Source organism: Pomacea canaliculata, linkage group LG3 (assembly GCF_003073045.1).
Source record: "Pomacea canaliculata isolate SZHN2017 linkage group LG3, ASM307304v1, whole genome shotgun sequence".
In the NCBI taxonomy this organism is placed as follows: domain Eukaryota; kingdom Metazoa; phylum Mollusca; class Gastropoda; order Architaenioglossa; family Ampullariidae; genus Pomacea; species Pomacea canaliculata.
This window is the reverse complement of record NC_037592.1, coordinates 19,544,577-19,562,229: the sequence shown is the minus strand read 5'-3', so window position 1 is coordinate 19,562,229 and position 17,653 is coordinate 19,544,577. Positions and strand designations below refer to the sequence as shown.

Below are 17,653 nucleotides of genomic sequence, written 5' to 3'. Positions count from 1 at the left end.
CTCTGTATTAAATAATAAAAACACTTTAAGGTATTTGCCATAGGATATATATTTACTATAATGTCCTGTGTTGCCGTTAGTACGATACCATTTTTGACTTTTAAGTGATAAAACGTTTTGGTATCTACAGATTTTTTTGTTATTGCAGATACTTCAACAATGGCCCACCTGATCCTACAGATTATGGTCATGATGTATGTCGATAATAATGCAATCTAATCGTTAAAGTTATTTTATGTCGCTTGCATGGCTTAATTTTGATTTAAAAACAAATTTTATTTGTGTTTGTCTAAGACACTGCTTCACAAGTCACAAGAAGCACTGCTGCTGCCTTCAGTAGCTAGCTAGCAAATTTTGAAAATATAGTAGTCAGTTTAAAACTATGGTCATTCCTTCAAAGTCCACTCCCATTGTATAAGCTCAGTCAGTGTAACGTGCAACTCAACAGTTATTTTCAGATGAGATAAAACACCAACAAAATCTAAATTAAAACAAATAAGTTTATCATCAAAAATTCTTGAGGAAACAAAATGATTTGAGTACAACTACAATTATACATTAAAGTAAATTATATTTTCCTTCATAAAACACAGACTAGCCCTTTTATTGAATGTTCTCTTTGAAGCTTCCTCCCCAGAACCAGAGCTCCAATATGAACAAATGCACACATAACAGTCTTTATTCCAATTGAAGCCTTCTCAAAGCCTTAGCAAGATCCAGTGTACCAACATGTGAAATAAAACAAAAACAATATAAACCTCAACAGAAAAATGCCTTCAGCATCTAACAATCATTCAGCTTTATGATACTACCCATAAAATATACCCATTTAATAATTTACATTGCATGATATACCCTTTTGACAGAAACTTTAAAAAAAAACATCAGCCTGAAAATAAAGATTCTTTGTTGCAGACACCTCACTTCACAAATTAAGTCTGGTTGAGACTTACAATGAGTTTTCCTGACCTTGTCTAGAGGTAGACTACTCAAGAACAAAACATAAAACAGCAGCTAAAATGAATGGCTTTGGCTCTAACAATCACAATTTATATTAATGGAGCCTTTCAGTGACTACATTATATCTGCTCACAAACTCTCTCACCCAAAGCACTCCCTGTCCACCAACCTTTTCTTGTTTCTTGTTCCTTTCCCATCCAAATGTTCAAAAAAAAAAAAAAAAAATCAGATCTGTGACAGTAGGTAAAATGGAAAGATAATCCCATAACCTTTTGATAATTGAAGTGTGAGGTATTACTGCATTTTTCTTGGAGTCACTTTTCTGTGAGGGCTGAGCCCACATTCTCTCCCTCACTAACTTACTTTCCCCAACCTCTGCAGAGTCAGGTACCCATTGTCCAATGTCAACAGCTGTGCTGACACTTGTTATAAACCAGCTGAAGCCTCTTGGCTGTCCATATCCCCTCTGCAGAGTTAAGACAACCTCAATAATCTAAGATGTATGGAGATGAGATTTTATGGTTAATAGCACATCGCCTTCTATACATAGCTTTATTTGGCACATCTTTGTCAATTGCTTGCATATAGTCCTATACAGTTAGTGACTCAGGCCCTGTATACATGTAAATTGAACGAGGACAACTCCATTTACCTGCTACTCGTGGAGTGCTAGCTGCACTTACGGCCTATTCGCCTATTCAGATTCCGCATGCACAGAGCTCATCGGTCTCCATTAGCTTTCCGCGACTGGCAGTGGGGACTTCTACTATTTTTAGAAGTGGCGAAAACCCAATGGCATGTCAGTGAAGGTAAAGGAAGGCTAACTACTTCCTATTGTCACCTCGTTCTTCCTTCGAGCTGTCATCTCGAGGCGTCGATACTTAATTAGGAAGTGATTGTCTCAATGTTAGGTATTTGACCCTATTGTAGTCGATCCTGGCGTGATTGCATAATTACTAGAGCGGCATAGGAGATGAAGAAAATAAGCAAAGGAGCTGGCAAAAGGAATTCTCAGAGTAGATGAGTTTGTGATAAGTCAACTACAAAAGCGAGTTGCATCAGATGACGATATTAAATGTGCAAAAATTTAAAATGTTTATTAAATAAACATGTGAGCAATGCTAACTTCAGTGTTTCAACATTGCTTGTGGAGATCTCCCTCAAGCACTATGTTTTATTTGGTAATCATGGTGACACTGATTCAACATAAAAAAAAAGAGATTTCATGGGGAGTCATCACGCAAAAGGTGAATGTTTGTGGGTTGGCACAGAGAAGTCTCCTGAATGCAAAGATAAATGAAGAGCCTTGAAATGTAAATATTTACAAATATAGCCTGTTCAGTCAAAGCTTGTATTAAATTTGTTACATCATTACACTGATAACCCAGATGATGCATTATTTAACAGTTGAGAGCAAGTGACTAGTACACACCTCTCGATGGAGGAGTTAATGGCATTTAAAGAGTGTCTACACACATGCTAAACACACACAATGGCGTTTGGAGAGGGCAACATTGTAGTATATATTGACAACTGCTTAATAAATTTACTGAACATGGTGATCTGAACACACAAAATATAATGTCATTGACAAATGACAAGCATTATTAAATAATTATTAGGTTAACTATAAGTCTGCTAAGTTACAAAGCAAGTGCTCAGTTATAAAAAAAAGTGGTACATCATAAAAGAATGGCTTGTAAAAAAAAAATCCTACATCTAAGACCATACCCTTCACACACATACACACCTTTCACTTACTATTTTGCAGTTGAAATGATAAAGGAAAGGATTTTGTATATATTAAGTTTTCTGCATTGTGGCATAGCGTAAGGCTTGCCAATGATCTTACAACTAACATGGGCAATAGTGTTCAAACTGTTCCTATCATTAACCAGTGTTTGTATTTGTGGGAATTTGATTTGATAACCTTTTACTTAGTCTTTAAGAATTCTTGAAGAAATATTTTGTGTAATCTAGCAGTGCTTGTTTCATCCCTTACGTCTGTATTCATGCACATAGTTCATGTTTTTCAGGGTGTCATCACTTTCTGAAGCTTATGATTCAAGAATCTTAATTTTTTTCATCCTTTAAAGGGAATTGAGATATTAAAAATATATATATATATACATTCACACGTGTTACTGTATATCTTTATATGCAATGTCCCTCACTCACCTACACACATATTCACTGGTGAGTTTGAAACAGTTAATACATTAAAAGCTAATTTTTTGCCTCACTCATTTGTTCTTTCCTTCTTCTAGCCTTTTAATGCGTATCACATCACTGCATATGTAATCAAATAAATCAAAGTATATTAACATGTAAACAAAAGAAAAGTTTTGGAGGGAGATGTTTCTGCCCCTCTATGCTATTCTTACCTAAACACAGATGCATGCACATATATATACATACTTTTATCTGCTTATATATATATAACCCTTATGCATACACCTGCTTATATTTATATTTACCCATGCTCCACATGCATACTTATATCTGCTTATATATATATATAAAGTTAAACCCACCCCCACCCCTGACATTTACATAGATTTAACCCCTAAACTCATAGACTCATATCTGCTTATATATATATACCCCCCCCCCCCGACACATACTCATATCTCTATATATATATATGTGTATATATAAAATTCCCCCCCCACCACCACACATACTCATATATTTGTATATATATGTATAAGCCACATACACACACATATATATGACCCCCCCCACACACACACCCTATGTATATACAGGCAGTCCTCGGGTTACGTCAGTCCCGAGTTATGATGTTTCGTGGTTATGACACATCTCCCATTTACTGTATAAAGCCTTGTTTAAGTGGTTTTGTGTTGTAAACGTCACGGGAGCGCTTGTTTGGGGCAGTGGGTACCACTAACAGTGCTTGTTCCCTCCACCCCACATCCGAAATAAAATTTATTTTGAGTTGGAGCCTGAATTCAAGTTACTCAAGTTACTGTTGATAAATCCATTACTTTTGGAAATTCATAGCCCTGGTGTGTCTGCATCTTTGTCTTTTCAGCACAACCTTGATACGGTAATAAAATTTCTTTAGGCGCTTGCTGATACAAAACATTGGTGACTCTTGCCACAGTATGACTAATAATCGATTTGTATATATCAGTAAATTCGCCACACACTTCTTGAAAGCTTGATGTGGCAAAATAATGTAGAGTGATAAGCACTTGGAGTAAAGATGTTAGTGTACCTTGCAGATTGGTGACAGCGATCTTGCATGCCACTTCAGCGGTCAGTGCTAGAATGTTTCTCGTCTAAAATGAGTTTTGTAATGCAATTCTAAGTCGTCAAACACTTCAGACAGGTGTGATCTATCCTGAAACACCCGGTTTCGTCTCAACAATAGGCATTGTTGCCACTGAACACAATGAGGGTCGCCATGTTTCCTCTCAAGTAGCGAATTATTCTGCCCTGAAAGCACCAATAACTTTAAACGCAATCTGCCAGGCTGGAGAGGTTCTCCGGACTCCCATGCATACAAATTTTTAGCTGCTATTCACCCTGATCAGCGCTACATTCGTTTAAACCCCTTCTCTGGTCTACATGCATGTGGGTCCAGGTGTGAATTTACCTGGACTTTCTTTGGTTATAACTATAAAGAGAACACAATGTTTAAAGCATTTAGAGATGATTGTTGGTCAAAGGAAGACAGTAACAATATCAATCTACTTTATCATTTGGCAAAATTAGTTGATGTTTCATCCTGTTTTTGTTTGTATACAGTACAGCTGCACATTGTACTGTGTGGTGACCTTTAATGCAGGGGACATTGCCCCAGAACCTGCAGCTACCTGTACTTCTCCAACTACCAGTATCCATGAGTTAATCACCTACTTGCAGAGTCTTGAGTATGTATAGTTTTCCAGCAGCTCACCATTAAATAAAATGATGCTTATGCTCAGCTTCACACTTTGTTTTTAAAAGGGTTGACAGAGGCATAGAATATAGCTAGAAATTTTGGTTGAAAAAATAATGGTGCCATTAGTTAACAGTTTAAAGCATATTATCATTATTTATAAAAAAAACTGGCATGTTTTATCCTTAGGTATAGTGACTTATTAAAGACCAACCTGAATGGTTAACGTTTTTTGCATTACAAATAAGTCTAGGGTCTTAGACATCGATGATAATCGGTAACTATGGATAATGTTTAGTCTTGGTGTTAGTCTTTCCTACGCTTAGAGCCAATTTCTACCAACAGATAGCAATAATATGCTTGCAGCCTTAGACAAACATCTGTCTTACCTACCATGAGGTCATGTGAAGTCATTCTTTGTTGCCATCGCTATCAATTTTTAGCTCGGATGTGGTCTTTAAGATTTTAAATTTATATCAGACAAAGTATGTACATGCATGTGCAGTTTAGAGATTAAGGTGTCCATGGTTAAGTTGAAGGCATTGCATCTTCAGACTTGTTGGTGGTGCTGGACAAGGAAGCAGCCATATTGCCGAGGGACTCAGTACAGCTCTTCAGGTGTTTGATAACATCAAGACCATACGATACACAGGGTAAGAGGCCTTTAGGCCCTTTCAAAAACAGGACACTGAAAACCATGTTGGCTTTGTTTTAGTTTGTTCCTTGTTGCTCCTCTGAGGAGCATAGGGGCTTGTTTTGTTACTTTATATTGAAGAGGCAACATAAGCAATGTTTCTCTCATGGGTACATGTCTCGTGCATATATTTTTTATGAATTCATATAATCATACACAAAAATCTCTTTAATGCATTGGTAAAGCATAACTTTTGTAATGTATTTGTGAACTGCTACCAAATTCCACCTGCGTACAACACTTAACCTACTCTTCTTTATTACACAACATATTCTCTGTAGAGTTTCTTTGTTTAATTTGTTTTAAAGACCTCTTTAGTCTCACACGCTAAAGAAGTAAAAATAAATGTACCACTGTGTAGAAGACCAAGTCATTATTTCTCATTGTATTCTGTTCATGCAGAGTCACCACTCAGCGGCACTGCATCCTTGTGTGCAATTCACCACCATATCACATGGGAGCAGAAGAGAGCAATGATTACCGTGGCTTCAACAGTGAACAGCTTGCCAGTATGTTGGGAAAGGTAAAAAGAATATTTACGTTATTTACACAGATGCCATACAGTCCAGGGTTTTTGTGCTTGTCAGCTTTTAAGTTTGTGGATAATTTAAATATAGGATATTTGAATGGCCACTTTTTATTCCAGTTAATTCATTAATCCAGTCTTTCCATATTGATCTTTGTGGTTGTGGTGCTAGAGAGATCACATAAATCATCATTTATGCATCTCACTTGTTACAGCGTGGAATTCACTTCTCCATTATCTCTCCTCGAAAGATTCCAGTGCTTCAGAAAATGTTTGATGCTGTGAGTATGAAAGTTTCTTTTATGCCTAATTATTAAATACTTGTTTTTTTGAAAAAATTATAATTAGTCATTTCATAACAATTTAATAAAAAAAAATTTTAGAATAGTATTTGTAGTCTGGAGGTTACGTTGTCAGACGACCTCTTTCCTGCAAAACAAGAACCTATCATAGATGCAATAGTTACATGCCTACGATGGGTATGTACATTGCAGTTTTCAGGATAGCGATCATCAGCTTGACAGACCTGTTACAGCCTGAAGATAAAATCTAATCCGGAACACTTTTTAAGAATGAAACATTCTAGAACTTATAAACCACTTTATGAAATATGATTCAGTGGTAAATGTGTAAGAGATTAGGTAGTGTTAAAATTGCTTACAAGGAAAGAGATAAATATTTCAGTAAATATTTTCTCTTTATTTTCAGGTCTGTTTTATTGATGAAACCCATAATTGTCCTGAAAACTAACTTCATTGTCCTGCTGCTATTCTTTCACATTTTGCACAAGTACTAATGCTAAAAATTAATTTTAAACCTGTAATTTAAAAATAGCATTAATCACAGGGATGCATAGTTAAATGGCTCTGATCTTCAAAGATTTCCACATGTTAGACTGTGATAATATGTTTTTCCTGTGCATGCCTTTCCTGCTGTAACATGCATGGGAAAGAATATGCATAATCAAGAGTGCTGTTCTGCCCACTTCTCAGTTCTTGATAAACACTTTTCTATGGTGTTACTTGTTTACTGACACTTATGTTTATTGTATGGATGACTGTCAGTTAGTTTGTAGTCTTTTGTGTGCAGCACATTGAGCTCATATCCACATGGGAAAATGTGTTTTATAAATCCAATTATTATTAAGTGTACTTTGTTAGGCAGGAGCTGGGCAGGGAACATATACAGCTCATCCTCAGAAAGACTACACCACAGACCCTAGACATATGGTTTTGCTTCATGGATATCAGTTGCAAGGTATTCTTTTAGTGACATTTCTTTTGTTGTAACGTAAGAAAGAGTTTATTAATGGTGAAACAATAGCCTCCATTTCCTTTCCCATATTTTGAAGCCTCCTTTATTCAAAGAGGAATATTGTTGCCATTGATTTAAATGCACCTTTTCTGACTGAACCAGGTAGCTTTGAAGGGGTTTTTATTTTTGAAAAATACAAAGTGATGTAAGAGATATATCAGTTGCATTAAATTAGTCTTTGAATTTTTGTATGTGATAATTTACAACTGAGTTATGTTTTCTGTACATAGTGCATGCTGATTTAAATTAATTACTAGCATTTCAGTGGACTTTTATGAAATAGCTACAATACTATGTTATCAATGCTATATTAATTTGTATTGGTATTCCAGAGCAGTCTCATAGTCAGAAAGGTGAGGAAGACAAGCAGAGTGAGGTCAAGCTGACTGGACACAGTGGTGAGCATTTTTGCTCAACTTCTGTACACTTGCTTATTATGAGTAATGGGAACTCTCTTGCTTCCTTAGAAGTTACAAAAAGTATGTAACTTTTCACTAATATTGTCCATGAGGCTATAGGGGAGCAGATGAAAATAATGACCATCATGGCTTTAACAGCAAACAGTTAGTCAGTATGTCTACCTAACTAAAAAATAAAGAAAATTCATCCTTGAAAGCTTTTGTTGAGAGATGTGGTTTAAGATACTTGAATATCTCCTTGGCTGAGAGCCTTATAAGGATGTTTTACCTTTTTGGGTGGAATTTGTTAATTTTAGCTTCACAGTCATACAGCAGTATTGTGACTGAAAGATGTGAAGTGTTTTGTTTAAAAAGAAAAAGTACTATTTTATCTTCTGTAGACTGAAGTGGTTTCCACAAGTTTTGACAAAATAACTTTTATAAACAAAATATGGCTTTAGCTGTATAGTTGATCTCTTGTTCTTTGAATCATGTAGTTAATCTGAAAGATGTTGTCAGAGTCTCATATGCCCCACTCTCATGACACTGTTAGATCTATCTCACTGGCTGAACCTTTTTTGTTCCTCTGTTGTGAATGAATTCCAAAAAACAATCAGAAACAAAGAACTACTGCACTTCAAAGCATTTTGTAATTTCGTCTATCAGTCAAAGCTGGTAGTGCTGCACATTACTCTAACAGTGTTGCACATTCAGTGTAGTGCTAAGTAAGCTGTTTTCTTTGGTGTTAAGAGGTTAGTTATGAGACGGTTATCACTAAATGTGTATGCATGGGTTTGTATCTGTGTTTGTGTTTCCAGAAGCATTTTTGTGTGGGTCTATGCATATGTGTGTACATGCAGATTAATGTGTTTCATTGTGTTGCAGTTAGATACCACGGGTTTGTATGTGTGCCTGTGCGCGTGAGTGTGTTTCTTTCTGTGCATTGTGATTACCAAAGTATCAGTGAAATGTTTGTATATGTGTTTCTCAGTGCACAGTCCTGCCTCCTCACTGGCACCTCCTGATGCGCAGTTCAAAGTCCCGTCCACAGTTATTTCCAGCCAGCCCTGTGAGTCTATGCAAAAACTTGTTTCCTGTGCAAATTGTCATCTAGCCCCAATTCTCTTTGTGTTGCCATCACCACTCATGCGGTTAATTTTGAAAAAAGATTTCAATTTGCAATCTTCCTTTTATTTTGTTTTGCTTTGCTTTATTAGGCAGTTTGTAAAATTATATAACTAATCATTTTGCCTATGTGTTTATCCAAGACACAAACACCAGTTATATGTATGCATGTATTCTGTTTTGCTGTTGCTATACATACAGATAAACGTATGCAGGCATGCATGGAGTAAGTGAATTAAGTTAATAAATTCATGATGAATAATGACAACACAGATCATTCCATTAGTCTCTACCTAGAAACTTAAGTTTGTCAGCATGTATTTTCATGCAAACAATTTTCTCTGATCAAAATCTTTTGTCTAACTCGACTAGCTGTCTATGCATGTTGCTATTTCATTTTCCTTTAGTTTCACAAAATCACCCTTAGAAGACTTTTCTTTTGCAGTTGATTCCACTAAAGCGTTGATTTAGATTGAGTTTTCCTTGAGTTTAACTCTTCATTAGGTTTTTTCATACATTCTTATTCAACTTTATAGCACAAAGCATTGTTGCTCATGTTTGTTTCTGTAAATGTTCACTTCTTTTATGTTAACTGGACTGGTTACTGGAGGGACATTATGGTCCAGTTGTTATTGGGTGGTGATGGAGAGTGCAGTGACATTTTCATTGTCTGGTATGGCACAACCAACTGAAAGGTAATGTTTAGCTGGAGCAGCTGATGCATGCAGCTAGCAGAAGTACTGTCTTTGACCTACTCTCTGTAGGCACGATCTGTGCCCAGTACTGTTTGTGAAGGGCATGTATGATTGTGGCTAATGAATCACACCTAGCCAATGGCTTATTTTGTCACATCATCAGGGTCAGGCACAAACATGTAAAGGCCAGAACATCCAACCTGAGAAACAGTTTTTATGCTAATGAAATGGCCTCACTGAACTCCTCTCTGGCATGAGTTAGGGCCATGTCTCCTTGAACTCTATGGAGACTGCATATAGTGCAAGCGTGTGAGTGAGCATCCATGTGTGGATGCTGGCATGTGTGTTTGAGTGTGTGCATACAGTCAGTGGTGAAACTTAAATATGTGGATAGTGTATAGTGTATGCAAGAAAGTGAGTGTGTATGATGTGCATGCATATTCGCGTGTGCAGAAGGGGTGTAAGTTGCATGTGTGGGACTGGATTGAGAAGAAGAATTTTCTTTTTTATTTTCTTTTGCATTTCATTTCTTAGGTGTACATATAGTAGTGCATGTAGTGGCATCTGTGAGACTGTGTGTGTTTGTGAGTGTGATTGACATTTTTCAAGTAAGTGGGGACCATCATTAAGAAATATTGTGCTGTGTCTCTTGCCATATAAATAAGTTCTGTTCTTCTTTTTTGTGCTTGCATTAACTATGAAATGGCTACATGCATTACTGTTACCTTCATGGCCTTCCTCTAACATATTTTTCTCAACGATCAACAACTGATCCAGTTAATAGGTTACTCTATTCAGTTAGTTTTCTCTGTATCATCTTCTCACTATGTCATAATCACAATTTTTAGTTATTGTGCTGCAAAACAGCCATCTACCTACCATTAAATCTATTAACCGTGCACCTCAAGCACATTTGTTCAAAGAGCATTACTCCTTACACCAATCAACATACAGTCAAATCTCGCTACTATGCCACCTACCGGGACCGAGCAAAAGTGGCATAGTAGCGAGAGTGGCATAGTAGCGAGGGTTCATAAAAACAGCTTTATTTGTTCAAGTTACCTGTCAGTTTAAAGCTCTCAAGAATCGTCGTTCTTTCGGCGGATCTCATACATCTCGTTGTCTAGTCCAGTGGTTCTCAAAGTATTTCTGACCGCGGACCACTTTACTTAAGTAAAAATTATGGCGGGCCACCAAGCTCGTTCTTTGTAATTAAAATATTAATGCGAGGAAAGCATCACTTTAAACATCACTTTGCTGACATATGACGACTGTCAGCCACGGACCACCTGACATGCCTGCGGACCACACTTTGAGAACCACTGGTCTAGTTGATCGCACGCTTGCATCACACCGGGCTTCCTGCTTCTCTGTTGTAAGAACGGTGCTCCAAGCTAGCTGGGCTTCCTCGAATGGAACAATTTCCTCCTCGATCTCGTCCTCTTCGCTTTCCTCCCTGCACAGCATCTCTGCAATCTCCTCCATCGTGAAAGACCCGCCAGATGCGACGCGCTTCGCGGAATTTCACAACTCGTGCCTTTACAATAGTGGCATAGTAGCGAGAGTAGGAGGTGGCATAGTAAATTTATTTTACATTGAATTTATAGTCGGGACCGAGCAAAAGTGGCATAATAACGAGAGTGGCATAGTAGCGAGATTCAACTGTAGTTGTCAAAGCTGTGATTATAGTCAATTAACTTGTCTTTCTGCTTGTCTTTGTTTGGGATGGCACACAGGTCAATTTTTAGTTACTGTGCTGCAAAACAGTGGAACTCATCTGTTCCATATCAGCCATTCCACGCATTACAGCTAGCACACCTTAAAGGTGATAATCTCTGCCTTCGAGCAGACAGAGGTGACAACTCCCCCATTCCTAACAGTCTTCCTCTGCAAATTTATGACACTCTCCTTCACTTACTATTTGCTCCCTCATTTTTTTTTTTATTTCTTCTGTGTTTGTCTTTTATTTGTCTGCATAGTTGCCTCTTCTTCCATCCCTCATAATTTATGCTGTCCATGTTTCCTACTTAAGCACTGAGAGCATGCTCCTTCATGAATGTGATTATGCATACCTATATAAATCACAAATTTAATATTTATTATTTCATTTAGTAGATTTACCTCTTCCTCATACTCCCTGCCTCATCTCTCATGCATGCTTTGTGGGCATGCACTGCTTCTGATCTGATATTACTATTTTAACATGCTTTGATGTTCTTTGTTACTATCCTTTGTTTCTTGTATATTTCTTGTATCTTTTTAATAAACTGTTATAAAAGACCTTCCCACTAAGATAAGCTAGTGAAAGCTGCATTTTCAGAAAAAAAGTGTTTTACATTGCTACTTATAGACCCTGATTTCTTGGTAGCAAGCACCTGTGTACCAATTGTTACAAGGTCAAAACATGCCTGAGACAAATTTGAATTCATAATCTTTGAAAGAAGCAAGTGTAAGTTCTACCTTTTATGTTTCTGTTGTCCTTTTATTTATGAGGCAAATGTGAATAACAAGGTGTTTATTTACAGATCACATATGGCATGTGTTTATCAAAACAGTTTGGATTCATGTATGGTTGCAGTATGTCTAAGATTGTAGTACATGTAAACATAAGACGAAGCAACTGAAAACTTTGAAAGTACAGGTAGTCCTCGGGTTACGATGGTCTCGAGTTACATCGTTTCGTGGTTACCACAGCGCTCATTCCAACGTACGAGGTTTAGCGTCGTACACTGTTTATTACTGTTACAGCACTTACAGTACAGTATTTCATTATTAAATGTACTGTACTGCACAATATTTTACTGTACTTATGTTTATTGATAATTATGTAGGGTACTGTGTTAGGATAGGTGTTTGGATAGGCTAAGTGTTTGCAGTACTGTACTGTTATTATGGTACAGTACTGTATGAACGTATGATCCGTCTTACGTCGAAATTCGCTTTACGATGCCACGTAAGAACGGATGAACATCGTAAAAGGACTACCTGTATAAATTAATGATAAAAAAGTTCAGTGTGGCAAAACATGTCTGCCACTCCAACAAATAAAGTATTTGTATTGTGGATTCCAAGGTAGTTGACTCCCAAAATGAAGGAGTGATGAGTTGGTGGGTCATAATTTTTGTGATGAACCTGAAGATGATGGCTTCCTGTAGATAGTTGGGATGGATGAATAAAACCTAGGCTTACTACCTTGAAGCTAGGAGTGTCATCCATAGACACCAGCTAATCCTCCTCTCCAACCAAAAAGATTCTTTTGGTTTAATGCTACCAGCAGATAAAGTCACACTCTCATTTGAAACAAAAATTAACCATTTGTGAAGCACATGTCTAGGAGTATCACCATTACCAGATCTACTCAGGAAACATTGACAACCTGCAGTCAGATTGAAGCAGCATAACATTTGCAGTACAGGTGTTTTGTTACATGTCTTTTGTACTGTCAAATACTTGGTGAAAAGGACCATCTGGACAGGTGAAGAAATGCAACAGATAATGCATCAATGGAAAGATTTTGTTTCTGAAGGAATTCATGTACTTTTTAAGGATTGGAATAATTGATGAATGAAACAGAGATTTTGTAGATAAGTGATATTAATTTGTAAAATACAATGTAAATTTTAAAAAAATGGGATTTTCAGTTCACTCCCTCTTGTATTTTGTGTATTTCAGCCATTCATCAAAACACAGTCTCCCCAAGCATGATGCCTCCAAACATTCAGGCACAGTTTAACCAGGTTAATGCTTCTATCATACACCCTAGTCAACATCCATCCAAGCAGCCCCAAGGAATTTCACCCCAGATATCGTCCTTGCTTGCCCAACAACAGCCACAGCAGGGAGTGCCACAACTTAGCGAAGCACAAGCAGCTGCAGTTCGTGCCAGCATGATGGTGAGGAACATATTATGGGGATAAATGTTGATGAACATCATGATACTGAAATATGGTATGAAAACAGCTCTCATTGACCAAGTTAATAACTGTATTGACAGTAGATGTTCACCTCCAAGGTGAAGTTTTTGCCTGTGAATGAAAGTTAGTTCTTAATTATTTTTGTTTGGCTGTACCTCATTGTAAATTGTTCAATGGTGCTCATTGTAAGTGTCTAATCATTTCAGCCTAAAGGAGACATTACAAACCAGCCATACATGAGTAAGTGATTACTATGACTAGTCTCTTAATTTTTTTGTAAAAGGCATACTTAGTCTTAAGTGTTTAGATATGTATTTAGTTTTATACCCTTATTTTAATCTCTTTTTTAAAATAAGTGCTGCTATGCAGCTTAGTTATTTACAAGACTTTGTAGATGTGTTGACAGAATTGGAGTAGGAAAGTTAATATATAAATAAGAGCAGATGGACACAGAGTAGAAATTTTGTCATTGAAAGCAAGTTTTTTCCTATCTGATTTCACAGCTGGGGATGATTCATGTTTTGTGACAGCTCACCCGGGAGGCATGTCTCAGTCACCCATGATGGGTATGGGAGGCACTATGGCCATGTCCACCCAAGGAATGATGACTGCTCCTGTTGCACAGGTGGCTATGATCTCACCAGCTTCAGTGTTAGCACAACAGCATTCACAACAGCAGCAGCAACAACAACAACTTCTACAGCAACAACAGGTACTTGTCGCTATATGTTGTAGCCTTTCTACATTATTTTCTTTGCTGGCTCCTGGCCTATTTCTTGGAACTTCCCTTCCCATATGTCCCAGCTAGACAAGTCTGCTCCTCATCTGAAGACCGTCTCCTAACTATTCCTGTCACCAGAACAACAACATATGGTCACAGGAGTTTTAGTTATTGTGCAGTAAAACAATGGAACTCTCCCTTTCCATATCCACTATTGAATCCTTTAAATGTGTACTGAAAACACACCTCTTCCTTACTTTTAACAACACAATGCTAGTCTTTTTCACACCCTCCTCCCCTTTTCCACTTATTGCTACTTCCCTGCTCGTCTTCCTTTTGAAAAGTCATGATACTCTCCTTGTTTTATATTCTCTTTAGGTTTTTACATTTGTCTTTTATTCATCATCGGTACTGTTGTTTATCTTTCCTTCGTTCATATGTTATTTGCTTGTTCTTCTGTCCCTTGTATGTTGTCCATGTCTCTTGTTTTTAAGTGCTAACAACATGCTCCTTACAAGAGTGAGTATTCACTGTATAAATTTTCCATTTATTATTATTATGTGTTGTAGCCTTTTGGTGCTCATGATTTGTTTTCTAGTCTTATAATCTTGATCTGTTTATAGAATCAGTTTTGTTTCCTATTTAAACAATATCATTTTCTGGTTTGAAATGTAAATGTAGCCCCTGTTATAAACTGCAGCACCAGCAACAAATGAGTGTGGGCACCTCTCTCCCCATGTCTACCCAGCCCGTGGGGATGTCCATGAGTCAGCAGCCGTTTCAAACTATGACCAATATGACCATGCGACCTCCTGGTCCCCAGCAGGCTGTAAATCCCAATTTTCCTTCAGGAATGGCAGTCAGTTCAGGTGCAAGCAGTGTTTCTGTGGTCAGTAATGTTGGGCCTGGAGGGACTGTCGTGACCACAGATGCAAGGCAGTCACTGCCTCCACCAATGCGGGACCGCAAGATAGTGTGGACAGGTAAGGGGAGATACATGTGTGTGTCCAAGTATTTTATTGTTGTTTTATTTTCAGGGAGCATGTATAATTTGATAGTCATACAATTTTTGGGCAGTTCACTGTATCTTTTCAATGTAAATGATGCGTTAAAGATAAATCTCATGTGTTGAAAGATGTAATGCTGTTATTTTTCACACAAAATGAGACTCTGTAAACTTGTCACAGATGAAAGCATCATGTTAGATGTTGTAAGCATGTTGCAGGTGCCCTTGAATACCATGAAAAAACCAAGACAGCTCAGCAGCAAAGAATAACATGGCTTTTGACTTGTCGGATATCCATTGCTACCAATGAGCCAGACTTGTACGTTCATAGTTCTGTGCAAGATTATGGTTTTATTTCTGTGGCTGCATTAGGATACGAAATAGTCAGGAGCATACAGGATCTTATCCACCAGTTAGCTGTAGAAAAAGGTATCTGCTAGAGTTATTAAGTCAGGCACAGGTAGATACCATAAACTGTGCTTAGCTTAAAATAATGATAAATCAGATGATACCATAAACTGTGTACTTCATGTATTTAAAGGCAATATGCATTGCTAAAAATAGATGAGAAAAAGTACCATTTTTGTTGGTGAAATTCCTTTCTTTTTCATACTAACTAGATGATATGACTAATTGAACTTCACCCTACTAGCTACTTGATTCCAGCTGCCAACTCCTAGTTGGTCAAAGTTGACTAATGAACAGCAGTGCTACAAATTCAACATATCAATCAGTTGTAGCCATCTGGGAGTTGAATGGCTGCTCATCAGAGATGAGAAAACAGAGTTCATCTGGGTCCTACACTTTATAGGTAAAGGCATTGTTAGTGTACTCCTCTTGCCGAAGATGGGCCTCTGACTAGAAATCATGAGAGAAAAAAGCAGCAAGCTTTATTATGTCCAAAGGGCATACATAATCATCAAAGTCCAGGGTCACAGATTGTAGGTTAGGACTGCCTGCTGCCTTGTTGCTGATTATTACTCTGATCCTTATTGGTACCAGCACAAACAAGCCAGAAACCATCATGCTGACAGAGAGGCAATGCTTCTAATAATAATAGTAAATGCAAAATTTGTAAAGCGCATACTCACACTCCTAAGGAGCATGCTGTTAATGCCTATGAACAAGAAAGAGACATGGACAGCATACAAGGGTTAGGAAAAAAGACGAATAACACATGAACTAAGAAAGAATAAACAACAGTACTAATAATGAATAAAAACAAGTACAGAAAACGCAAAGAGGAACCAAATAACAAGAACTGAGAGTATCATGATAAAGACGAGCAGAGAAGTGTGTGAAAAAAGACTAGCATGGTGGGAAAGGGTGTTAGGAGTAATGTTTATAGAAGAGGTACATTTTCTGTGCACATTTAGAGGATATAATTGTGGATAGGTGGTGGATATGGAAAGGGAGAGAGTTCCATTGTTTTGCTGCACAATAAAAATCCTGTGGCCATATGTTGTGCTAGTGACAGGAAGAGTAAGGAGACGATCATCAGACAAGGAGCAGAGTTGTCTAGCTGGGACAAAGTAAAGTAGGAGAAAAAATATCTACAGCGTATTGAAAATCCTCTCTTATTGTGCCCCCTCACCCTCTACTACATCATATGCCTATTTTAAAGTCAGAACAACAAACAGGTGGTGGGAGGTGGAACAAACCAAGCAGGCTGCACAGCTACCAAAAGAAACAACATAAAATACAAGAAAGGTACAGTCAAGAGGATGAATGTTAGGACCCAAAGCCACCCAATTACCTATCAAGACTCGTAAGAATAGAGTATTAAAGTCTGATGCTGCTGGGGTTCCTTGGGACAGAGAGGAGGTAAAAAAGAGGAAGGTTTGAGCTGTTGTGCCAACATCCCTAGTCCCTCAGATGGCTGTAGTGATGTCTTCAAACTGCTGTTACTTGCTGACGAGGGACAAAGTATTTCTGTCTAGCCTTTTTTTTTTATAATCTTTTTCCATAGCTACATAATGAGACTGAATAGAGTGATGTGTTCTTTCCCACTATGGTTTGTTCCTGACCACCTTCATCTGTCTTTGGACCTGGAACAGCAAACATCACACACCGAGTTGACCGAACATGACAGGCAGTTGAGACAGTGAACATTTGAGTTGACAGGTGACTTCATTTCACCACAGGCAGGCAATGCAAGACTTCTCTATGACACTCTGCTAAGAAAAGGCAACTGAAAACATGACTGAGTTGGTTGTAGCCAAGCAAAAGACTAGCTAGACTGGGTGGGATTGGGAGATGAGTGGATTTTGTGTACTGTCTATTTATTGGTCAGCTTTGACCAATAGCAAGCAGACAGCTAGAGTTGGGTGACTAATAGGGTGGACTCTACATAATCGCACCATCTGGTACAGTACAAAGAAAAAATGTGAATA

General features: G+C 37.7%; 1 protein-coding gene across 12 annotated transcripts in view; it reads left to right on the top strand.

Annotated features, from left to right (window-relative positions):
• Positions 1–17,653, top strand: part of LOC112559080 (mediator of RNA polymerase II transcription subunit 25-like) — a 31,532-nt gene that overhangs the window by 323 nt on the left and 13,556 nt on the right. For all 12 annotated transcript variants that reach the window (XM_025229989.1, XM_025229988.1, XM_025229979.1 and 9 more), the window contains exons 2-14: positions 149–194; positions 4,735–4,859; positions 5,422–5,520; positions 5,964–6,084; positions 6,303–6,368; positions 7,248–7,344; positions 7,734–7,799; positions 8,791–8,868; positions 13,292–13,512; positions 13,740–13,773; positions 14,064–14,245; positions 14,955–15,237; positions 15,480–15,579. In XM_025229989.1, coding sequence (XP_025085774.1) covers positions 149–194; positions 4,735–4,859; positions 5,422–5,520; positions 5,964–6,084; positions 6,303–6,368; positions 7,248–7,344; positions 7,734–7,799; positions 8,791–8,868; positions 13,292–13,512; positions 13,740–13,773; positions 14,064–14,245; positions 14,955–15,237; positions 15,480–15,579 — 1,518 coding nt within the window. The remainder of the gene's footprint in view (positions 1–148; positions 195–4,734; positions 4,860–5,421; positions 5,521–5,963; positions 6,085–6,302; positions 6,369–7,247; positions 7,345–7,733; positions 7,800–8,790; positions 8,869–13,291; positions 13,513–13,739; positions 13,774–14,063; positions 14,246–14,954; positions 15,238–15,479; positions 15,580–17,653) is intronic.